Source organism: Centrocercus urophasianus, unplaced genomic scaffold, assembly GCF_019232065.1.
Source record: "Centrocercus urophasianus isolate 14NV4802_14NV808 unplaced genomic scaffold, USGS_Curo_1.0 seq_25, whole genome shotgun sequence".
Classification (NCBI taxonomy): Eukaryota; Metazoa; Chordata; class Aves; order Galliformes; family Phasianidae; genus Centrocercus; species Centrocercus urophasianus.
The window spans coordinates 4495835-4521720 of NW_024884811.1; the positions used below are offsets into that span (position 1 = coordinate 4495835).

Here is a 25886-nt window from a genome sequence, read left to right on the forward strand (position 1 = left end):
GCACCTAAAAAAAAATCTCAAAGGAATCAAAACTTAAAAGTTTAACAGCTGCAAAGATAACTTTGAATAATACCACTTACTTAAGTAGTATTTTCCCTCTTCATGAAAAGAAACAGACACCATAAATTTGTGAGCAGAGCAAAATCTTCGTGGTCATTTCCAAGTCTATTACAACATCATGGCCATGTTTGTAGGCAAGATGCCTTAATTAACAGGCTACTTGTGAGAGTCCATGAGAAAGATGAGAATGTGTCAAAAACAATAACAAGTCTGCTACGGTCATCTTGAAATTCAGATGGGCCTGTGGGCTAACAAGGCCTTTGTAACATATACTTTTAACAGATTACTCTTATTTTGAACTGTGATGTATGGATCAATTATTTCTCCTCAATAAGGAAACTGCAAATGTCAAGAGCTCCTCCAACCTACTCTGTGACAATGAATTACTAAAAAAATAATGGCTTTTGCTACTTCACTAAGGAAAGACATTTGGTGACCTTTTGCTGTTTTATAGCAATAATGAGTTTCCTACAAAACTCTGAGTCTTTCTGTTACACTATTAAAATAAAAACATTTGAGTAATATCCTAGGCCTCAGACACTGTAAACCCGTAATGTCATGCTCATGAGGCATACGTTTGTGCCACAGACAAACTCACACAGTGAAGTTACCTGCCTTAGTCCACTTAGTTGAATTTGTGAAAAAAGTTTCAAACTAACCTGTTAACTCTTCTAATTTCAGTCTTCTCATGGCAATTTTTAATTTTATTTATTTATTTAAATAATTATAATAAAAGATCTATATGAGAATACCAAGCTCAGACTCCTTAATTGTAAGCTGTATACACTTCTAAAATTAATTTCAACAATAGTAAGCATATTAAAATATTCTTGTTCTTGTTTCAAAGTACTCTTCACCTCCATTTTTACAAGAGATTAAGATTGTATCTTAAGAAACATACAATTAAAATTTCAGATTTCCAGCTCAGAAATATGTAACATATATGTCAAGAGCAACAAAAATATAAAATAATAATGCTATGTTCAAGTAGGGATTGGATATAATGAAGGATAAAAAAGCAGCAGTAACAAATTCCTGAATCCCAGCCGAGATATTGGCATTTCTACCAATTCTGAATTCTAGAAGTGTTCACCTGCATCTCAAAGGAAACATGGAATAAGTAGTTTTGAGACTCACCAAAAGTGCAATAGCCACATGCTTAGCGTAGAATACTACAATGATGGATGGTTTACGTTCAGATGAAGAAAAGTTAAGAGCCAAGGCAATGTACAACCAAAGGCCAAACTTCCCAAGCTACAGCTCCAAAAGAGCTACACCACAGAAGCTGCATATGAACAGCAGACAAAGAGAAAACACTATTCATATCTGATCTGAATAGCAGTGAGTTGACTGGAAGTATGGCCTCCTATCAGTAAATGAGGTTAGTTCTACCCAAAACTATCAGATCAGCATGAAAGCACCAAGCAAAGTTGTTGAACACCATGCACAGTTTCAGGGTCACGTGTTGGCAATTCCTGCTTTATGCAAACACACGAAGTCATTTGAATGTATGATTTACTTGTAATGAAAAGATGACAGATTCCAGATGGTCAGCATATGGACTGTTTAATTTTGCAGAGAGATGGAAATTCAGAGAAGCAGTGCATCTTTTCCCCATTCTGGATCACTTTCCCATTCCAGCTGTCACAATGTAAGCCCAGTCATCTGAAGATATTGGTTGCTTCTTCATCTCCTGATTCTCCAAGAATGATTTCTGGGTCTTAGCCTAGTAGAGATTTGGTAATACATTTCTCCAACTCAAAGCCCAAAGAGCATATACATCCATGCATACCTACACCTGTTGTACAGTTCTGTTGCTGAATAACTAACTCCATTACCATTTTTCTTTTCTTTTCATAGTTCTAAGGAAGCTAGATCATCAGTAATAAATTTGGAGAAGAAATCATTTCTGACCAGCAAAGTCTTAGGAATTATCTTTCACCTGCACATTATAAGTAATAAATTGGGCCTGAAGAAGCCTGGAATGTCTATTTCTTAATGAAGATTAATCATTTTGGTATATGTATAGATACAATATATAATGCTGTAGCCATTACAACGTAATTTTAATGCCGATGAAAGATACATCAGTCCCAGAAACAAAATGGTTTCTCTATTGTAATATATCATATATTCATTCTGCACAGAGTAAATTTAGCTCTTTATAAGCAACCATTTATTTTGGCAATTAATAGTGCACTATATGAGGTAATGCCTTTCTTCAAACGTCAAGGAAAGCAATGTAAAGTTTTATTTGCATTGAGAAATTGAATCAAAGCTTAGAGGAAAGTCACAGAATGTTTTTACAAGTTTTCTGTCTTGGATGTTTGCCTCTATGAATAGATATCTTCAAAATAAATTGTCTACAATTAGTAGCCTACAGTTTTATTATGCCTTTGATGTTCTACTTTATGGTTAGGTCTGGAATTTGAAAGGAAGGTAAAAGTTTTTTCAGCCTAAAACAGCCCCACCCAACAACACATTTCTTTTGAATACACCATTGTTACTTAAAGATTTAAATTATTTTTTGAAGAGAAATTGATTCTACATATGTAGCCCACAAGAGTTTGTAAAATCCATTGAATTCACTAATAAGTTAGCAATCAGATTAAAAAATAATACAGTATGTACTGACAGACTCTTATTAACAGCTCTGAAATAAAGAGTGCATTTTCTTTCACTATGTCATTTAGTTCTCATTCTCAAAATAAAACTGCTTTCTGTGGGATATAAGGTTTCAATACTGCTTCAAGACCGACCTACTAGCAACGATGGTGTGGTCAGGAGTATGTTTGGTTTAGCAGTTAGGGGAATTTAGATTTAAATCCAGTTGGTTTTTAATTCAGCTGAATCACCAGAACTTGATGAAATGCCGTAAGACCATCTAAAAGAAAGCAGATATTTCACAATGGAAGAGCTGACGTCACCCTTACAGCTGCCAAATCATCAACAACTTGGCTTTTTTTAAGAAAAAAGAAAGCCAACATTACAAAAATGTGGTGAAACAATTTTGTTTCTGACTTCCAACAAATGCAAATCAAATTTTGATTTATGCAACTTTTCAGTTACTTACATATTTTATTTGAGATTTCTTAACCTATTTATTACAGAGAAAATGATACTGTTTGAACATAATTTTAGCTTTCTGGTTTTAATTTTCTTAATTTCCTACCGTAGTTGTAACAGAAAATGTGAATGTTTCAGACAGAAACCTGGAAGACTGTAAGTCTCTCATACCAATGTCCTGCCTTTATGGAATTGCAAACTCTCTAGTAAATTACCATGTGATTGAGGCTTTTTTTTTTTTTTTTTTTTTTTTTTTAAATAGAACGAACTGGATGATGAAGGAGAAACAAAAATGATGGTTTTTAGCAAGGAGTGAAAAGACCAACTGCTCCAAACAGACAAGGTCCAACTCATATGCAGAGCTCAGCAGACTGGTTTAGCACAGCAAAACCCAACGAAAGGGTGCAGCTCACAGAGTTTTCCCTGAGGCTCTGGCACCAGGAACAGCCAGCTGGCACTAGAAGGACTGGCTCTAGCTCCTCACTTTCAATTGCACAGCTCTCCTCACCCCACCTTCCTCTGGCAATCCATCAGGACCTTCAATGAGCCAGCTGGTTCAACCCAAGTGAAGAGGAAAACAACATTTCCCGCTCAAGGTATATGCAGGTTCAATCGGTCAGTGGAGGCACTTGACTAGTACTAGAACAGACGCAAAACAAGCATCACCACGATGTGGCTGTGAATGGGGAAGAGCTCTAGTGAAGAATTTCTCCAACAGAAACCTGCTGGATCACTTTTTCCCCATATTATGAAATAGAAACCTCAAGGTTGATAGCTCTGAAGCTAAACAAGAACCAGTCTCATCTTTTCCAGGCAATTTATTTCTCTCCTTTCCTTTGTGCCAAAATGAGTGTTAGGTTAACTATCCAAAATGTATCCCAAGAAAAAAAAAAACAGCAATTAAAGTTTGAATCAACATCTGATATTCTTCATAGCCTGGCTATATGAGTAATATTGGTAACTCAAAAGAGAGGGCGACTTGATTTGATCTAGTGTCTACGTTCTGTGGCCATTCCTTCTGTCTGTCACTAACCACACAACCCGATCTGCTCCTAGTCATACAGTTACAAGGTACATTCATTCAGATGGCTGCTTTAGTGGAAATTTGCTCCTTTTCCACCCCACCCATGCCTCAGGTTGAAGGCTGGTCCAGCAGAAGACTCACCCTGTTGCCATGTGATTTCCAGATTCCCCTTGGGGGAAGAAGAAAGAAAAGGAGAAAAAGAAAGACAGGCTGGTCATTTTGTCAATATATCACCACACACTGGCCTCGCTACGAAGTCCTCAAAAACCCCATCCCCTATTAATATCACTTTCTGGGGATTTCGCTCCCAGTTTTTCACTCTGTTAAAACATCACAATTTTTGTGATCTGTAAACCAAATCAGTTCAGAGAGAACTGATTATTTTTAACCTGACCATTCCACTGGGCTCCCACAGGTAAAACATAGCCTGAGAGAAAATGCGCAGTCAAGAATAGGAACTTCTTTTCAACAATGATAAAGACAAATGAGAAATTACAGTTTAAAACACTGCAGTATGTTTTAGACCACTCCAAAGTTCTACATTTGAATTAAGAAGGTAACAACGTGAAACATAAGGCCGGCCAGCATTGCTTTGTAAAGTGAAACTGCAGATGAAATAGTTGACAGTGTTTTGCTTCTTATATTGCTTAGTATTAATAGGAGTGGAGTACAGTACTTTGATGCAATACCATAGGGCTATCATATTTGCCTCTAGATACAAGTTCCAGAACACAGACAAGTAGCTGCTGATCAGAAGATTCACCAACCTGTTGCAGTAGCAATGGCTGATGCCCAGGTGCTAGGTAACAGTGCCCAGCCTAAGAACTTAAGAAGCTGTATGATCTTACCCCCCAAGTAGAAAACTCACAGGTCAAAGTTAGTTCTAATAGACCACTGCAGCAAAGACTTAGTTACCTCTGTAATCAAATTAGTATATTCAGCCTTAAATTTAATATTGTTGAAAACCCTGTTGTAACCATTAATACTAATTTGTCTTCTATGCAAATTCTTCCCTGAAAAAAAGTCTGTCGTTAAAAATCTGAATAGAGCAAAATTCAGTTTTCCTATTTCTGTCAAAAAATCTGTGAATTACTTGGGACATCCCATGTAATGGGATTCACTCAACCGAAAATATATACTATCAGTTTATTTAGAGATGAAAATAGATGCACTCATTAAACAACATATATATACTGTATGCACATACTGTATGCAAAAACACTTAAGAATTCAACGAACACACAATGAGCACCCGTAGAACAATAACTTAATTCCCTGTGTGTGCATAACTACAGTGATCAGAATTCTCTTGCTTATCCTCCACCTCCTGTAAGTTTTCTTTGATTATGTCTAATAGTATCTTGAATTTAGTTCCCTATTTACCCTTTTAAAATACCCTCCAAGCCCAAAGGTTTAGCTAAACTTAATCTTCTAGTCATTTTTTTTTCTACTTCTACTATTATTACTAAAATAAATGAATAAATGTTAGCAAGATATAAATACTTCTTTTAATGCAAGAACCAGGATCATGATTTAGGTGAAGTGATCTGAAGTGGACTTGAGCAAGGGCAAACACTACTGTCATAATAATTACACAGGAGGCAAGAAAGAAGAAAAAACAACCTCCATATATTTTAGCACTGCAGGAAAAAGATTACTTCAATCACCAAAAAGTTAGGACAAGAAAATACTAAACAGTTAAGGAAAGAACAAGACTTAATAATGACACGCGTTTTATCACCTCAATGATAAGAAGACTATGCATGGACATTTTAAAATGTTTTTTTAAAACAAGAAGAGTCATATTGCCAAAGCTATGAAAGAGCTACACATTCCAATCTTCGTATCTCCTTAATTTACCCCTAATACAAATGCCAGTAACATTATCATAGATCTTGATTCTAAACTTGTCATTCGACTATAAATAAAAACTCAAAAAGAATAAATTGGCTGGGTTAATTACATATTGTTGCTTCTAGTAACACAGACTTATACACCACAGCAAAATTTCACTATACTAGTGAAAAAATAAAACCACAAATACTGTGATTGGTCCTACAAAATACAGAACTATTTCAGCTTCTAGTTAAGAAACTAACTACATTCTAGCAGTTCAAGTACAAGGAAGGATTCTTGTCCCCAGCAGTAGACTATTAATTAATTTAACTTCTGTTGCAATAGAAATGGTATGTTAATAAAAAGAATGGTGATTTGAAAAAAAGTACAGTCTTACGTATGTTCTATCATGTATAATAGGGAAATATCCTGTCAAACCTTTCAGTAACACAATTACTTACAAGCAAATCTTTTAGGAAGGTATTGTAAAATCAGAATTAGGAAGAATGTAATATATTCGAATTTAGAGGTCACTGCCTGTTCTTGACCAAAGGTTTTATTAAGAGAGAAAGTGAAATGGGTGGCACAAAGCAGCTTGCTGAAGTTAAAGACCTTGCCTCAGAAGAGACAGGGAAAACATACACCAGGCATGTCCAATCTGCAGCTTACCCCCTGCACCACACTACAGAGATGAAGAATACATAGCCATGCTTTCCATTTTAATAAAAAAGTTTGAGAACAGCTTTAAAGACTGAAACAAAACAAAACAAACCATCAACTTATGTTTGCAAAACTGCTTTCAGTTGATATAAATACATTATCTGCAAATTTTCAAATGGAATGTATAGAACTGCAGCTAGATATTCAACTCAAAAATCTGATTTTCTCTTTACCAAAGTTTCATAAGACTTCTATTACCAGAGAAAAATATCTTTGCTTCATAATCACACTTTACTCATATTTGTCGAAAATGAAGTACAGGAAGAGTAAAATTTCATCAACAATCTCTGATGAACACCTTGAGAGCTAAATAAGAATTGCAACTGCTGCCATTGAACCAGAGTGTTTCACTTGTTTCACAAAAACAAGGCCAAATATCCCACTGGTCTTATGTTTATTATTGCTCTCTTTTTTAATATTTTAAGAAAAATACTAAAAATTAATTTCTTATGTTACTTATATATTAATAGCACTATATATTTTATGAGAGCTGCTCTGAAATTACTTCCTCCTATGTTAATATGTTGGCCCATGACGTCACAGGCAGATGTTGATACGGCAGTAGAGGTTGAACCTTCTCAGAATACTCCATTATGTTTTGTTGCCATGTGATGGACGGCAGAAGGGCAGTCTAACAAAAAGGTTTCTAACATGGAAGCACATATGAAGCAAAGGTTTGTACTGAATTCCTCCATGCACAAAAATGGCATCCACTGATATTCATCAATGCTTGCTGAATGTTTATGGAGACTCAACAGTGGATGTGAGCAACATTGAGTCATGAGCACTGGTGCAGATTTTTATGGTGCAGCATGCAGGTTCCTGTTCATCGCTGATGAAAATGCATAGCTAATAGTGGTAACTACATTGAAATACAGTGTTTTGCAGGTGAGAATTTGCTCTATCAAACAGCTTTATTGTGCTCTTCATATAAGTTCTGTTTTCCATGGAAATAAAGGGGAGACATTACCTTCAGAGCAAGTCATATATATGCAGGCAAAGACAATTCCTCTTTACTCAGTGAGACCCAGGGAAGTCAAAAGATAGGACATCCACGCCATACAGAGTGCATAAGGACTTGCAGGTGAAGATTTGCATTTTGTTTCTCATTACTCCACTTTTTAAATGGCATATTAAAATATTATGGATTTACAGGTACATACCCCTCCCTCCATTCATGATAGTTGAAAGTCACATCTCAGTCAGAATGAAGTACAATTTACTAAGCCTTCTGCACAACTGCCTTGCTCTCTGCACACATTTCACACAACAAATACACACATAAAGATACGCCTGATGTTGTGTAAAGAATCAACAGAGTATGGCTTCATGGAAACAATCTGTGGGAGTATTTCCTGAGCTTAGGCTTCTGAAAACTTCCTCTTCTCATTCCCTTTATATTTAAACCAGGAAGCTGGCTATTTAAACACCTCAGCTGTGCTCAATAACAGCAGCTCCCACATGGAAATGGTGGTCTCTGAAGTATACCTCAAAACACATCATGGCATAGCATTTTACAGGAATGCTACAACTGACTGAGGATTCTTTGAAGGGAAATTGGAGTAACTATGCCTTAATTTCATCAGTATGTAGGAATTATCTACAGGCAGTATTGTATAGCCAACATTAGATGTGCACAATGTTTCTCCATCTCAGAAAAGCATCACAGAACCAGATGTGCATTGCAGGCCACCTTGCCACTTTCCTTCCTGTTAACACAGCAAAACTTGTATCTCTCATGCAAGTAACAGATCACAGGTCCCACTGGACTACTATTCCTATGCCTGGATTTATTTCTTCACTTAATGAAATACAGAAATGCTATAAAAACCCTGGGAAGGACTTGTTCCAATGTTCTGTTTGAAAAAATCTCTGCTTGAAAAGTCTGTAGTCCTTAGTAAACCAATAGTGTTAAATCATAAAACAGACAGTGTCCAAAGAGCTATGGAACTGGCAAAGCTAAGTTCCAATTTATGCGACTATAGCATTAAATATTCAACTCATGTGATCATGGAACAAAAGCAATCACAAAACTTGGAACTTCTAAGCTTCTCACAAACTTGGGTTTTCCATTTGCAAGGTCAGTGATACGATCACATTAAATGTGAACACATCAAGCTATGTCTGGCTGAGCATTTCAATGGGAACTACCTGCCAGTCTGGAGCACTGAAGACAGGATTTGGTGGTTTGTTTTGGCTGTCTGCCTTGCTGTGCACCTCAGGCACATGGCTGCTCCTGAACAACTCCATGTCACAAAGTACTGCATTCATTACTCAGCAGTGTTTCAGAGCTCTGCAAAACGGGAAGTGTGCATTGGTCATGGTTCAGTAAGGATTTACCTCAGGTCTGATGTTTCTGTATTTTAAAACTAAATGCTTTATTGAAAAGCAAATGGCAAACTACATTGTATTGTTTCACCTAGAAGGAAATACTTTACTTAAGGAAGACCAGGAATAGTGTGAAGATAATCTGTATGTTTTATGAGTCTATACCAGTGGCATACTCACATGGGTAATCATCCACAAACATGGGATCTATATTATGAAGCAGTTCCACTCTGGGAGAAGGTCTTCCTTCACTAGAAGAGAAAGAAAATATTAACTTCCACCCACAGCTCATGAGGATTCTGCATATTTTATTTCAGTTCTCTTCATCATCCTAATACAGAATTAACTCATACTGTTAAAACTAATGTGAATGTTCTCTTCCAGCCCAGTAAGCTTTTGCCCCATCTATCTTCATCGACTTCAATGGCACATACTGGCTTTATTGACAAGATTAAAAAGTATAAAACTAGCCTTACCAAAGAAGGATTTTCACTATTACCAACTTTAAAAATCAAGTTTAGCAGCATAAACTGGTAACCTAGACTTGCTCTGTTCCCTGTGTACCTGAACAGGAATCATCACCCTAGAGTGCTGAAAGCATTTTGGTTGTCTGCTTCAACAAGAACCACCAGAGGCATTGGCTAAGCCTTAAAAAAATTCAACCTCTTTCTTTCGTAGAGAGATCACAAATATTATTTAGGTCCTCTGAACCTTCCCCTGCAATAAACAAACAAACAGACAAACAAACAAACAAACAAATAATCTGTCTTTCTCCAGCTCTTGGCTCCATAGTATGAAATTCTAAGTTGTCAAGAAACTCTCTGAATTAAAGAAAACCCAGTCCTAAAAGAAACTCAATAAATGAAATTCACTCCTTATAAAGGGCAACATGGCATAGAAATTAATAATTATGAAGAACCTTGTCTACATCATTATAAAACATTATCTTATTATCTGACTGAGAATATAAACAAGTTTTTAGAAACTTCCAAATAACTGAAACTGTTCTCCTTTATTGTAAGTCTCAAAATAGTGAGTGTAGGCCACTAAAGCCTGACATTAAAAATAAAAACGGGGGTAATAAATTTAGTGGAAATCTAGTAGAAGCAAAAAATGGCTGTTACTTTAACATATATTTCTGTGAAAAGTACTTTATAATTGAATAATATTTACACAACTTAAACCTTTCAATATCAAGTAATCATAATTAATATTGCTCCATCTCAGTCCTAAAATCCATTCTGGATTTTAGAATGCTGGATGCTACACATTTTGAGTAAAAAAAAAAAAAAAAACACAACTAATAAACAGGAGGACTAGATGAAAGACTAAGTTATTCAGATAATACAACAACCTTGCAATTAATACAGAGGAAGTATAATAATTAATCTATAGGCTAACTGTTGGTCACATACTGAGTGACCTGGAAGTCATTACTAAGTGTCTGTCTATACGTAACAAAATTTGATCTTAGATTTAAGAGAACTTTATTGCCTCTGGATGCTCCATTTACAGCTGTTGTCAAGTGTGCCTTTTCCCAGAAGTTATTAACAACTGTGAGCCAATTAGTGCAAGTTAAATTAAGATGTGAATTTAGAGTTTGTAAGTGATTTTATAGAAGCTGCTTGGGAGATATTGTCGTTTTCATATGTGAATCTTTAGTATTCTTTCAAAAATGGAGGTTTATAACCACTACAACAGGACATCAGGAAGGAGTAAATAACATCCTTGTGAAAATAAGTGCAGAACTCGAACTCACAGCAGACTTCCCTTTCCCTTTGGCTAAACTCATCTCTTTCCAATTTGCAGAGGTCTTCCCTCCAGATGCCCTGCATTAGAAATATACACAGCTAAATAAGAAAGCTGTAAGATTCTCTATGATATTTTTCTTTTGTAATTTAGCAAGTTTCATTGTAACCACATCTTCAAATTCTCTTCTTTCAGAATATTTATTTTTAGAGTATAGTCCAATACTTTGCTTCCTCACCCTAAAAATAAGGAAGATTTCCTTTTGTCTGGAAGTTATTCTGCCATGTCAACTAAGAATTTCATTAAGTAGTTAAAAGACATTTTTTCCAAAAATAGAAAAATAGTCTAAGAACATCTGGTTTGAAACATATTCAAACTTCAAAGTTAGCAGAAGAATTAGCAAATTTATACTAAGAATATCAGTCTATCTTCTCCTTTTTAAAAACATATAGAGGATGTATTGCTCTCTAGTGAGTTTTAACAAATATCAACATGTGATCATTCACTTTAATTGCCATAAAATAGTCAGAAGGTGTCCTTGGGAGAAAATCAAGATTTTTCAGAGTAAATATGTTTATCTTTCATGAAAACATCCTGCATATCACTCAGCAAAAGTATTTGCATTATCTTGCACTTTTCTGGGTCATATCTGTGTACACTTTTCTGACATAATTTTATTCCACTTGTTTTGGAAATAAACGTTACTCTCAGCTTTCAACTGCTCTGTTTGTATTTGTATTATTTATACCACAAATAGCTGTGAATTAGCTTTTTCCAAACACGTCCTCAAGTTAATGTCACATTTTAATATGAAATAATTTAAGTTGATCTTGCTTCCTATTTCACCCAATCAAATCCGATCTATCTAACGTCACAAAAATAGAAAACTGCAACATGCCAGGCAAAAGTATCAGAATAAAACCTGAAAAACTGCTAAGAAGCTTTGGAGAAACGGTAGTCATTCTAACCATATTTCATTTAGAATCTCTTAGTGCCTACCGTAATGCCGCATGTACTTTACTACAGTCCTACAATCAGCACTACAGTTCTCCCTTTTTTTTTTTTTGTTAATGTAAAACAAAATCCTTCTGAGCATAGACATATTAGATATTCAGTATTGAAACACAAAATATATCAAAACAATGCATCAACCAGGACAGACTTCTACATGACTATTTTGCCTCACATCTCTGTTTCAATAAATTAGAAAGCATGTGGAAAACAGATGTTTCTTAGAAATGCAACTGTCTTTTGAGAAACATGCTGTACAGTTCAGATTACTTGATTAGTTGTATTTTAGCACTGCTTTCCATTAAATGTTTTTGTTATGTTTTTGTTTTGTTATTATTAAATGTTTTTGTTATCAATTAATATTTTTGTAAAACAGTAAACGATATTTCTACTGGATTTTAGATATAATTTCTAGTATGTACATGGTATATGTACATTTTAAAGGTTCCAGCTACAGTGCAGTATTACTTAACACTGTTAAGTAGTTTGCTTGTTAAGGTACAAGATAAGTGGAATCTGCTGTGATTTATACAGAATGTCTATGGCCTGTGTTAATGACACCCAGTTTAGAATGTGAACAAGATCCCAACATGCAGGTCAATTTGACAGGATGTAGTTATCTGGAGATAAAGAACAGTAAAGACTTCTAATGCCTTAACAGAGGCAGAACAGGAAAAATAGCACCAGTAAGGGTACAAAAAGGCATAACAAAAAACAGTGCATGGTCACCAGTCTAAGAAGAACACAGATGTGTCCCTTGAACTCTGCACCTCCACAGCTGTGGCTGGGCAAAAGTGTTGTGGAGCTCAGCCTCAGAACTGGACTGTATCAGAACACCTGCACTGGTGCCTGGACGTGGGGCACACTTCTTAAGATACCCACCTTTTGGCAACTGTGTGTCAGACTGACTGTGTGGGCGAAACCTGTTTTACTTCAGTTTCTGTTTAAACAAAACTACATTTTACTGCCATTAGATATCCCATTGGTACAGTGCTGCAATGCTATTTCCTACAGTAGATGATTTGGAAAGAGCAAATAAGGTTTGAGCTCAAAGGCTCTGTCCAACAGCTTCTAAGTAGCGTAAAAATTTTAATTTAAGAAAATAAGTTTGAACAAGGAGAATGAAAATATTATATTTCTACTTTCACTCATTGCATGAAGGGAACTGTAACTTGGAACTCAACTATAACTTGGTAAAAAGCAATGCAAAAAAAGAATATATATGTCCACAAGAACCATGTGCTTATGAACTTTAGTTTTTCATGTCCCATTTGTTCCCAATCACTAACTTTTCTTCTGGTTCTTCAATCAAAATTCAGCAGAGGAAGTGTAAAATGAACAGCTGTGGACACATGTGGTTTTCAGCTCTATTTACCACAAGAATTTAATATTAATCAATGTCATATTAATATAATTCCTAATTTGGACAACCGATCATCCAAAAATAATTTGTTTTAGGATTTCAGAATTTATATTTATTCACTATATTTTTGTATCATTATCTAAGTAAATACGCCATATACTGTTGAATAATTGTTTTCATAGTTGTATTTACTCTTAAGTATCATATTAAGAAAAGGCCCTTTAAAAAACTATCAATTAACCATAGACAAAGATCAAACAGCTTTGGGAATGGATCTACTACTGTTGTGACTTGTGAGATTATCTGTGTTGTTTCATGCAACCCCTTGAAAGGATGCTAAATCAATATTCCAAATTTAAAAACTTTTCCCCTTTGATTACACATTAAATAGTAGACTTAGGTACAAAGTTCAACAAAAGAATCCTCAAAGAAAACAAAAACTCACAGAAGCATATGCAGCTACTTGCATCAAGCAAGAAAAAAATACAGATGTAAAATGGTGATAGGTTATTAATTTTCCATTTTTCAAATGAGGCAGAATCTTAGCAAATTTCACTCATTAAGAGCTACCTCATCCTAGAAAAGCAACAAATTTGAACTTTTCATCAGATGTCATCAAAAGGGCATTATTCCTGCATTGTTTACCATCCAATTGTCAAGCGACCTTTTGAGTTATGATCATGAAATTTAATATACTCATTTCTCCTGATTATATGGGAAAATCATGTGAAATTGACATTTATGCTGCAAGTCAGACAGACAGCAGCCTGGCAATTCACAAAAAGAATAATTTTTTCTCTCCTCTGGACAAAGGCCCTCCATCTGTCACAACTGCAAGCATATGATGTCAACTATTCCTTGGCAGTGGTAGTAAACATAACGTTCAGTAAGAGACGAGATTGAAGTGATGCAGGGGATGCACAGTTGTACCTGTTATTCCTCACATAATTTTAATACTGAAGTAAACTGATCTAAGAAGATCAGTCCATAACAGGGAATGCTTGTTTGAAAGGGAATCCAGAGTAGATAGGAATCCTGCTGCTGTTGGAAGAAAGGTCAGCCCATCATTTAGCAGTACCCCGGGATCTTACTGATGCTGTTTTTCTCACATTAATGTCAGCAGGTGAAACATTTAGCTGTGTCTGGCTCAACAAAAGTTTCAATTTCTTGAGGAATTTAATGGCCCCATGTCCTCAGGTACACACATGCTTATCTTCTTCCACTTGGAAAAGAGCTATGCAGTGTACCTCTGCACAAGACCACGAGCTCTCTGAAAAATCCATTTGGGATAGAACACTACCATGGAGTCCACACCAGTGGAGATAACCCACTGTTTCACAGGTATTATGGTGGCATAATCAGCCCAAAAAGATGGAAGTCAGAAGGCATCAAATCTGAAATAGACAGCGGGTGTCATAGGACAGTCCAGGCAGGATTAGCAATGTGCTCCATGTTCTTCAAAGTGCTATGGGGCGTAACATTACTGTGTTGCAAGAGAAAGGCTGTCTTTTTCTCTGACATAACTCAGGAAGTTTGAGCGTTTAGCTCAGTCAGAATAGCGGGCTAGTGGTCAGCATTGATGGTTTGTCCAGATTTCTGGAGATTCAGAAGGATGACTTTTCCTAACCCAAAAGCCAGTGCACATCACCTTGCCTGCTGAAGGCTCAGACTTGAACTTTTTCCTTGATGGTGAATTCACATGTCGCCACTCCATGAACTGCTGCTCTAGCTAGTTGTGGTGACAGCATGTCTTGTCACCACAGCATGCAACCCAGGAAAAATGTCACCTTCATCCTTGCATTGGTTGATAATTATGACAAACTTGCATACGATGTTCCTTCTGTTCCTGCGAGTGCATTTGTAAGACCTATCTGGTGCCAATTTTGAGATATTCCAATGTTTCCACCACCATTTCCAATGCACTGAAGCCAATATTCATCTCCATATACAGCTCACTGGTTGCAATCTGCTGATTCATATGGATGAGCTGATTGAGACACTCTTCATTTTGGGCTGTGACAGCTGTGAACAGCTGTCCAGAACATGGTTTGTCATTCTTCTCAGTGTTACCACTGCTGAAACACACCACCCACCACCTCACTGCTCACTTCCGCTGTCTGAATGTCAGTGGGTGCCATTTTTTCTGCATGAAGTAATTCAGTGACACACCTTCGATTCATATACATTTTCATGTCAGATGGCATTTTTCCGGGATGTTCTGGAAACATCTGTCATCTGTCACACAGCAGCGAAATCCGCCATAGGCTCCAGTGAGGCCATTCTCCCCAGCTACACTGTAAAGCACATTTTTTATGTCTAACCTGTCCAGATTGGCCCAAGGGCTACTGCATGAACTCTCTCTTGTTTAATTTGTTCAAAGACTGCTGTTGCTCAGGACCTCACGTGACAGTTTTCTTCCAGGTCACCTGATAGAGAGGATTTATAATCAAATTGTAATCCAGAATATGCATTTTCCAGAAACCCACAACAGCTAAGAAAGCTTGTGTTTCCTATTTGCTAGTTGGTGGAGACATAGCAGCTATTACATTGATCACATCTATGGGGATCTGACAATGTCCATCTTCCCATTTTAGTCCTAAAGACCAGATCTCCTGTGCAGGTCCCTTGACCTTACTTTGCCTTTTGGCAAAACTGGCTTTCAGAAGGGCTGAGAGTAAATTCTCTAAAAAACTTCCTCTGCTGTGTTGTCCCACACAATGATGTTATCAATGTACTACAAGTGTTCAGATCTTCCCCCTGTTCCAGTGCAGTCTGGATCAGCCCATGGAAAATGGCAGGTTCTAAGAGCACTTTCCAAGTGAAAGCAAACTGGGGTTTAGCTGACCCTCTGTTGCTGAAACAACTGAGAAAAACACACTGGTGATATCAACTGTGGCATCCTACTTTGCTGTCTTTGATTCCAGTTTGTACTGAAATTCTAGTATGTCTGGCACAGCAGCACTCAACAGTCGTATGACTTCATTCAGGCCAAGACAGTCCACTGTTCACCTCCACACTCCATTGGACTTCCAAACTGGCCATATGAGACTATCATTATATACTCTTACTGGAAACCGGAGCAGCCATTTACCTAAAGACCTGCCTTTAACATACCTGTGCCTCTAGGGTCAAAGTACATTTTCCATCCCATTTCCTCACATCCTCTCCATAGTCATGCAAGTAAGAACACAGGGAGGGCACATGGTGTGTTCCCACTATGTCCCCTCTTAAGCAGAAGAGCACTTACTCCTAATAGTTGAGGTGTTGGTCTATATGGTTGGGGGAGAAAACTCTTTTTCTCTCATTAAGCTGCTGAATCAGTTTCTCCATAGCAAAGGTTCGGGCCCCTAAGGAAGAAGAGACTTTCTTCATATTAATGGAGTTGGCCAGCAAATTTATCCACCATTTTTCCCTCTCAATCTTTCCAACTCAATACTGCCAGAGAGTTAACACATACTACTGTAACATGGATCATATGCCCTTGACTTCGTTTGGATCTCTGGATAACTAATCATAGCCCAGGTCAAGATAAATTGTCTTGAGGATGGCTGATTCCCACAAGTACTAGATGCATCTTCTCCATGGTGATTCACCTGCGGGGAATACATACATCTTCCTTGAAGAGAAACTTTTCCTTCACACACAACAAGGGTTGCCGTCAGAGGGTGAGGGGTTGCCCCCTCTTTTCCAATTGCTTTGTCAACACACCTTTCCCTAAAGAGGGATCCCAGATGCTTGACTCCTCTGGTTGATTTTCTGGTTCAAAAGCAGGGCCTGACATAAGGCTGGATCAAATCCAGAGGCATTTTCTTCTTCTTGAGGGTGCTGAATAGTGTTGACTGCTGCTTGATAGGCACAGGATATAATCCAGCATAGTGAAGAGAACTGTAATCTCTGGCATTATCAGAATCAGGGCATACCTTTTTAAAATGTATTAGATTTTTAGTGTTTCACACATGTTCAGGGATGATATCTGAAACCATCAGAGGCAATTGTGACAGATACCTGACTATATCCTCCCACACACTCTGCCACCCGTAAGAATCTTGCCTCAGGGCAGATCTTTGGTTGATATTTTTAGGTAATAATTTAACCTTAGACAAAACTGAATACATAGCAATAAGATCTTCCCAGCTTGAATATGTCAAGAATGTTCAGAATTAAAAAAAATGTTTTAAGTCATTCTGCAGTGAAGAGTGTACTTGTTAACAGTTTCCACAGTTAGATTCCTGAAATGCAAAAATGATGGCAGTTCTGAGTACAAATACCAGATTAAGTTTATAGTTCATGTAATTTGTATATACTATACACAAATCAGCAAAAAGATTAACAAACTTAAGCCAGACCCCAGGGACAATAAACGATTAGAAAAGAATTAAGAAAAACAACCTTGAAAGCAAATAAAGAAATATTATGAATAAATAAATCAATGCTGTGACCAGCAGCTGTCAATCTAATATAATGGTTATAAAAAATTCATGTGTTATCTCAACCTTTTGAGCCCCATGTTGGGTGCCAAAAGGACTTTTGTGGTTTAACCCAGCAGACAACTCAGCCATCCAATCACCCCCACCCTTCTTTAGAGGGACAGGGAGAGAATATGAAAAAGGTAAAGCTTGTGGGTTGAGATAAATACAATTTAATAGGAAAGAAAAAGAAGGGAAAGAAACGTTTCAGATAAAAATGTACAAACAAGTGATGCACAGCGCAATTGCTTACCAGCTCCTAACTGATGCTCAGCTAGTCACCAAGAAGTGGCAGCACCCAAAGCCAACACCATCATTTTTATTACTCAGTTTATGGAATGAAATAGCCTTCTGGTTAGTTTAAATCAGTTTCCTGGTCCCCTCCCTGCTCCTTATGTGTCTCCAACCTCCTCTCTGGCAAGGCAGTGTCAGAAGCTGAGAATTCCTTGATGTAGTTTAATCACTTGTTACACAACAACTCACACACTGTTGTGTTATCAATAGTGTTCTTTTCCTAAACTCAAAATACAGTATCATACTAATCACTGTGAAGAAAATAATCTGTTTTTCAGCCAAAACCAGGACAGGGCTCTAGAGTCCATTTCAGTAGAAGAGAACATTATAATACAAGAATAGCTTTGAAAGATGAAGGACTAACTGAATCTAAGTTTTAGCTGAAAATACCACCATCACCAGAGTTCCTTTTGATAGTTTGTTCCAGTGATTAATCACCTTTATCAGTTAATGCCTTTTCCATTCATTCTTTTACATTCAACTTATTCTGCTGAGCCCAGTGCACCAGTAACAAGCACATATTCAGATGTACCCAGTGCCTCAAGTCCAATATCCAATATTTGTGATACCATTTTTATTATGATTCTCTTGAGGAAAAATGTATGGGACTTCACTCAATTTTCTTTTAATGCACAGAAGACTTCATTATCTGAAGTAATGGTGTCTAGGATGTCCCATTTAATACACACAGCATGAGAAGTACACAGAATCAGTGAGAGACCAGTAAAATTTATTAGGTATTCACGGTCTCAGTGCCAATCCAGCTGGAGCTAAGCTGCCTTCTCTACAGTCATGTAAGCACTGCACTTGCTTAAATTAGATTCAACATCACAAACTCAGGAACTAAGTCAGGTTTATCATTGCATCCAACCTCGCAGGCTGAGACACTGCACAGTGTAATAGAGACTCATCCAAATTCACGTTCAATTAGTTTAATGTATGATTAGATTTCCCACATGTCCAATTCCAGAAGCATACTGCAGAGATGTCCAGCTTGGCTCTGTAGAGGCAGAGCTGGGTCCACGTAATTTACTAACTTGTACTCCATATTGTACAAATCCACTTCTGTAAGATAGAAAGTTCTTAAAAAGCATACTATGTTTGTGCAGCATTGTGCATGCACTGATAAATTCAGCACACCTAAGTTAACACACTACAAAGGCCTCACATCTGAGCAAAAGGATTAACCTGCAACTTTGATAATTTTCTCATGAGCGAGTACCTGTACCTTCCTTTCAACTAGGGAAACAAGTAACATTTTTTATTGGATTCAGCTCTGTTTTCAAGGTTGGATAAATTCTTCCCATACCAGAATTCTGACTCAGTAATTTGACATGCAGGTTACCTGATGGTTTTCCAAACATCAAAGCCATCCAAAGGCTTTGTGCCATTGGTATGTCCTCCAGCAAGGTGCACCAGTGTTGGCAGCCAGTCAGAGATATGGATAAGTTCATGACTTTCTACCCCTTTTTGCTTCAGTAAAGGACTTGCAACAAAGCCTACTCCTCTAACTCCTCCTTCCCAGAGGGTCCATTTTCTTCCTCTAAGTGGCCAGTTATTTCCACCTGCCATAGTCTGTCCTCCATTATCTGAAAAAAAGTAATTAAACAGAATCAGTTGTAAGAAAGGAACAGAACAATCCTCCCTACAATAGCTATCCATCCATTTGAAATACATATATATATATATTTTACAATCTAGGCATGACATGGAAGTTCATAGAATGTACTGAATATATTCAGAGCATATTAAAAGCTGAATTAATTATTGCAGAAGTCTTAGAAATTACTACAATATAAAGTTCTTACTGGGCACAAATAATACCATATTGCAAGGTGATGATTTAGAAAGTAAAGTTTAAATACATCCTCTGACATTAGACAGCTAAAGTTTCTGGGGTCGAGGACTTAATTTTAATTCCAATTATATTCAAGGCCACACTAAGAGCTGCTATCAAAAACATCACTAGTACTTAGACTACACTATCATTCCATTTTCCAAAGGAGTTGTATTTTAAATAGAAAACTGTTATTCCAGTGACAGGACACCATACTCCTCATTCACAAATATTTTCTTCAGTTTTTTGTCAGCTGCCAAAGTGGCTGATGTGTTATATCAAACAAAACAAATGGCTTCTCAGTCAAAAGCAAAAAGCTTGAATTGAAACTACTTGAAGTAGATGTACAGCTTGGAAATATGCTCAATCAATTCTGGTTGGTAAGACTATGCAAAATGGTTACAGAAAAAGCTGAACTTTTGATTACAGTAACATAGAAATACCTGCACGAATCAAGGATAGCTCATGCAACTTTTTAACCAGTTTTTTCTACATTAAGAAAAAAGACTTGGATTTCTAAAATGGGCAGGATTAATGATTTGAGGTGACTGTAGTTACTATTTTATATTTTTTCTTGCTTATACCTGTTTTAATGATTTCAAAACAGTAACTGATGATAATCTTTTTAAGCATGATTTTTCTGTATTTTAGTATGCTTAAAATTACTTTCAAAGCAGTCACTGGACTAATCTTCATTAAAGATTGTCAAGTTTCTGTTTTAAGTACTTCCCAAGTAAAACACTGAAATTTGAGGTAAGAAACAGGAAATTAATGTTCAATCCACTACAGAAGGACTCTACTGTAACTGCCAAATGATCTCCCTTCAGTTTCACTAATTAAGGAGCGGTGTAAAACACTACTACAAATATTTTTCTACTGAAAGACTCTTTTTGTTCTACTGAGGTATAATGTAGTATAGGATTTTCAAAGATGGAAGCCTTAACTAAACACTTGAAAAAAACATGATCTGAAAAGTACAAAGTGTTCTGTGGACCAACTAGCTTCCAGGAAGTCTGCATGAGTTAGAAAAAAATAATAAAATCAAAAGCTTCACCATTTTCAGTACAAAAAAAACATGCAATCAAATACTAGTCATCAATATTTCTCACACAAAGATCTTGAGTATGGAGACCTAGGAATTCACACAGTTGTTGGAGAAAAAATAAAAAGACATTGGTTCTACAGTTCCTCCTGAATACAGTGTGAACAGGAATTCTGTCAGGAATAATGATGGGACAGAGTTCTCAGTAGCTTTGGAGAATTATAGTATAGATGAGATGCCTTTTACTGTTAGAAATTAGTTAAGATTTGATTTTACAATTTGTCCTCACTATGTTTTTTCTTCATATGACAAGCTACTTATTTTCTGTATCAGTTTAACACTGCTATTCAAGACTCCAGAAACTAACATATCAGCAAACAGCAAGGAATTGGAGAAGTAGAGTGAGTTTTAGAAGGATGAAGTGTATGTTTCCTGGATTACAGTCAGATCTTTACTATAGGTTTGTTTTTTTTTTTTTCCTGAGACTTTACTATCTGTAGTTTAGTTAATACACTCAACACTGTTCCAGATTCATTATGCAATAAACTCCCTGAGACAAGGCCTCTACCCAACATAAACCCACAAGTAAGGACTTGTGCGCAATGCCATATGTAGTATAGGATTAAAAGAAATGGAAGGAGGGAAACAATATTTTCTTGTTTTGCTAACTTACCTGATATGTAAACAAAAAAACCCAACATATGGAACAAGTGTCATCCCACTGATTTTCAGATTGCTAATTTGCAATTTCCTTCTCTCTAATGAATGTATATGCAAGGGTTGCTTTCTGCTTCAGTTCTTTACTGAACAACCAGTAAAGTATGGAAAATCATGGCTTCTGTTCTGATTCTTGAAATTTTCATTCTAGTGAATCAGAACAGAGTTGATGATGCCAGAATAAACTGGCAGTTTATACTTTTTAAAAAGTTATACCCACGTATTTGTGAATGACTTGAAGTATTATCTGCGACTTCAACTATCAATAATAAATTAATGAGGAGAAAGTTTAGTAACATTAAAAGATCAAATAATGGTGCCTATCTTGATCAAATATTAAGGAATAAACAAGAACTCACTGACTGTATGAGAGGCAGACTTGGGAGAAAGAAAGGCATGGAAAACCACTAGAGAACTGTAAGTGATTTCTTGGGGGGTCTATTGTATGTCTAGACAACAGGACATAAAGCAGACATTTCCTGTGTACGCATGCACTTTTGCCCTAAGATAATAGCTGTGGATGTTATTGATATTTCATCTATAGATGCTAAAAATTTGCATGGATTCAGAAAGCCAATGAAGAAGTTCAAAGTTAAAATACCATTTACAGTTCTTAGGTGAAAAATAGCTTCTCTCTCTCTCAGGAATTTCTTCAGCTACATCTGCTGAACACTTGAAAATTTTCACAAAATTTTCAGTGAGAAGGCACCAGTGATGAGTTGTAACATCATTTCCCAATCACATGCTGCCAGATACTACTATAGTGAGAGGATACATATTCAGAGGGATCCTCTGTCTACGGGAGTACAGCCATTCTCAAATTCTCCCTAACAAGCTAAGTCTTCATGCTATTTCTCAATAAAACTTCACATTATTTTAGCAAAGTGTCTTGAATGTGGAATGCACTCTATGGCACATATGGAAAATTCCAGTAGTTTAAAACACATACTTAACATCCACTTAGGTAAGAGATAAATAGGATCATGGTTTCTTCATGTTCTATGCCAACTTCATACCCAATCCTGAACCCACTTCAAAACAATACTTCCTCAATGATTTACCACCCATTTGTGCAACTGTTTCTCTGACTCACGCTAATACATTATATCTCAGTAGACAGACTCCAGAGCAAAGCTTTTATAATCAAGGTACCTACAGCTAGAGGCTCTGATTTATAACACTTCTTACAAAAGCTTCAGCCTTGCTACTTCAGCTGAAAGCAGAAGCCCTGCCACTTCAAGAATGATACTTCAATTGTCTATGCTGAAGACAAACATCAAGTACGATTTTCATTAAAAATAATGGCAAAATAGTCTGGAAAAGGAAGTAAGCATTTTTTTCTTACCGGTAAGAATAATTTTTGCAATTACTTCTGTAAAATTCAGGCTTCAATAATACCCACAACATATCGTGCGCATTAGAAAAATTATAAAACCAACCAGCTTTTGTTCATAAAGAAAGGATGAAAGTGAAGAGAGTAAGTCTGTAATTAGAAATGATGGTATTTGGCATAAATATAACCCTGCTAATTTATTCAGCATTGTCTGTTTTCTCAAATGGAAAAATTATGCATTTGTAATGAGTTTGTTGTTGCCTTGGTTTGCTCTGATTGATATTTAGCTATCTCTGTCTTCCCTCAGTATTCTTATCAAACCCATCATTTTGTGGTACTTTAAGACAAGAGCACCTGAAATGTTCTTTATCATTCTGACAGGATTTTCTTCTGTAAGACGATATTTGAGGCATATGTAAGGTAAACAGCAAAATAAGGACTGAATAAACAAAGAGGCAGAGAATCAGAAGTGTCCCAGTAACTTTTAGAGTTTAGTTTGAGCAAAGTGGTGTACATTTGAATTAGCTTCATTTTTGTTGACTACAGAGAAATCAGTATAACACAGCAATAACAAAAAACAATTACATGCTTGCACTGACTTGGGAAGAGAAGTTATTCTTGCTATGTAAGAAAGTAAAAATTCTAAAAGGAAAATTGAACATACTGACAGTTCTAAGTACTGTGGAGAGATCCTGTAACTGTTAGATTTGAGCAAAGTGAGTAGTAACAGGTAGAATTGTCTTTAAAGGGCAGTGAATGTTCCTGAGAATCAGGAATTGGACAAAAATCTGTGGGTATAAAAGTTAGATTCATTTCTGATATTATCATCCCCTGCCTATTTATATCTTCTGTGAGTATCATAATTGTGCTGTAATTTTCTGTTGGCCCTCAGTAACCAAAATATAAGAATCCTCTTCTAAAAGAATTGCCACACTGAGCAACTTCAATGGAACTGATGCTAACAAAATAAGTAGATCTAAAATCCTTAAACCAATATAATGCTTCCAAACTGTAAACAGCAATGCATTTCATTTCATGTTTTCCATATGAATGTATTTGTGGGAAACACATCCTTGATAAAATCCCGAATGAAATATTCTTTCCTTTAATGTACTGGAGAAATTTTGCCATACGTTTTGATGATAACTTCTGCCAGTAAACAAAAAAACATGTTTATACATAGTTCTCCTAACCCTAGCAACTATTTGAGTATGCCTTCAAGAGCAAAATCATTTCACATAAGACAATTTTTACATTCTCTCAGTCACTGTTCTGTTTACATTCAATCACTTTCTCCCCCTTTTAAAGTCAGTACAACACTGTCCACACTGAAACACTTCAATGGTCTGAACTGAAACAACAAAAATAGCACTTTCCTACCACAATATTCTGGATGAAATTCGGATAATAAAAACCATATTCCGAAAAATATTCATGTAGCAGGATGTTTGTCTTTCAAAGTACTGTGGGGTTTGGTAAAGGTAATTAAATTTTTAATAAAAACCTTTCAACGTAAGCACAACAAAGCTTGTGCATCTTTTCTGTACTTTTAAAAATGAAGGAAAATGTTTTTTTCCTCACAAACATCTGTTTTTGTAATTAATATTCACTATCGTACAAATGAGAAAGAATTCAGTTTGTTATATCTGTAATCTGTAAACTGTCAAAGATGTTTTACAGGAGTTCTTAAAGGAATCAGTAAACAAAACTAAACAGATATGCCATTCTGTGTCTCCCAAACTCTTCTGTGAGGAGTTGCCAGCTGCCCAACAGTCTAATGAGTGCACTGCATCTATGCAGTGGCATGAGACACATGCAAGTAGTAAACAGTTTAATGAATAGAGCTTCTTTGAAGAACAGTTTGATAATAAAGAACAGGAATGAAGCAGTTCTGAGAGCAACAACCAATGAAGCGTGTATCAATTCCAACCTGACAAACTTCAGTTTGACAAACTTTTTTAACTGAATAACATTGCAACAGAAGCAGCAGCCTACTTCATATAATAAAGACAAACCACATAGGCAACAGATAGTAAAAGCTATGGGAAAATCTTCCTAGCAATTCCACTGCAACAACCTACTTTTTCTCCAAAAGGCTGGAAGGCTAGATCTTGTTTCTACTATAGCAAAGTAACTTCTTTTTTTTTTTTTTCTTTTTTTTTTTCTTTTTTTTTTTTTTTTTTTTTTTTTTTAAATAGAGCACTTTTTTCTGTCTCATGATTGTGTTCTTCTTATGACCACAACAAAACTAAGCCTCACCTCACAGTCTTGTTGACACGCCTGGCAAACTGCTTCAGATGAGCTCATTGCAGAAGGTTTCCTGAAAATTCCCCACAGACCCATCCAGGATTGTATTAGATGCTGTTAGTAAGCAGTTTTAATTCCAGTATTTCTTTTCAAGATTTTCTGTTTTCCTACTCCAGGTAAGGAGCTAATCACAAGCCTCCTCACTGAAAGCATCTTTAATTTCTATACGTTCCAAACCTTCCACTCTCATAAAATGATAAAATCAGAGGCTTTAAATTTGTAATATATATTATACAACCTTGCAATGGCAGAACTGTAATGCTGGGTTTGTATGTTTGTAACCCTAATTATTATGACACGTTTAACAACTGTTTTTGGCATTTGTGAAATAAAAAATGCTTCAAAAATGTGGAACATTTAATATAACTCTAAAAAAAAATACAGCATATAATAATGAAGTATTTCCTTTAAGAAAAGTAACAGACTCCTCTCCTCTTCTCACCTCCCTCCGTGGGGGGTGGCCTGGGGGGCTGCCCTTCCCCCCCATAAAAAATATAAACCTAAATCAAACAAATAAACAATAACAACAACACCAAAAAACAACCCACTTTCAGTGCAGCAGTTCTGGACATTTGGATATCTCAGTGGAACAAAGTCTGCATAATTAAATTTTAGCTATAAGTAATAAAAGAATAAAACAGTTTATATCTAAAAGCATCAATAAGCATCATACTTCATCATAAGAATGTTGAATTTAAATACACAAATCCACTTAGACACCTACATTCATTTT

At 36.2% G+C, this 25886-nt stretch overlaps 1 protein-coding gene across 2 annotated transcripts in view; it reads right to left on the bottom strand.

The window, feature by feature from the left end:
• The window catches only part of ARSB (arylsulfatase B), a 64394-nt gene that overhangs the window by 11926 nt on the left and 26582 nt on the right, over window positions 1-25886 (bottom strand). For both annotated transcript variants that reach the window (XM_042825605.1, XM_042825607.1), the window contains exons 5-6: window positions 19263-19506; window positions 9215-9285 (exon numbers count right to left, since the gene is read on the bottom strand). In XM_042825605.1, the coding sequence (XP_042681539.1) occupies window positions 9215-9285; window positions 19263-19506 (315 nt within the window). The remainder of the gene's footprint in view (window positions 1-9214; window positions 9286-19262; window positions 19507-25886) is intronic.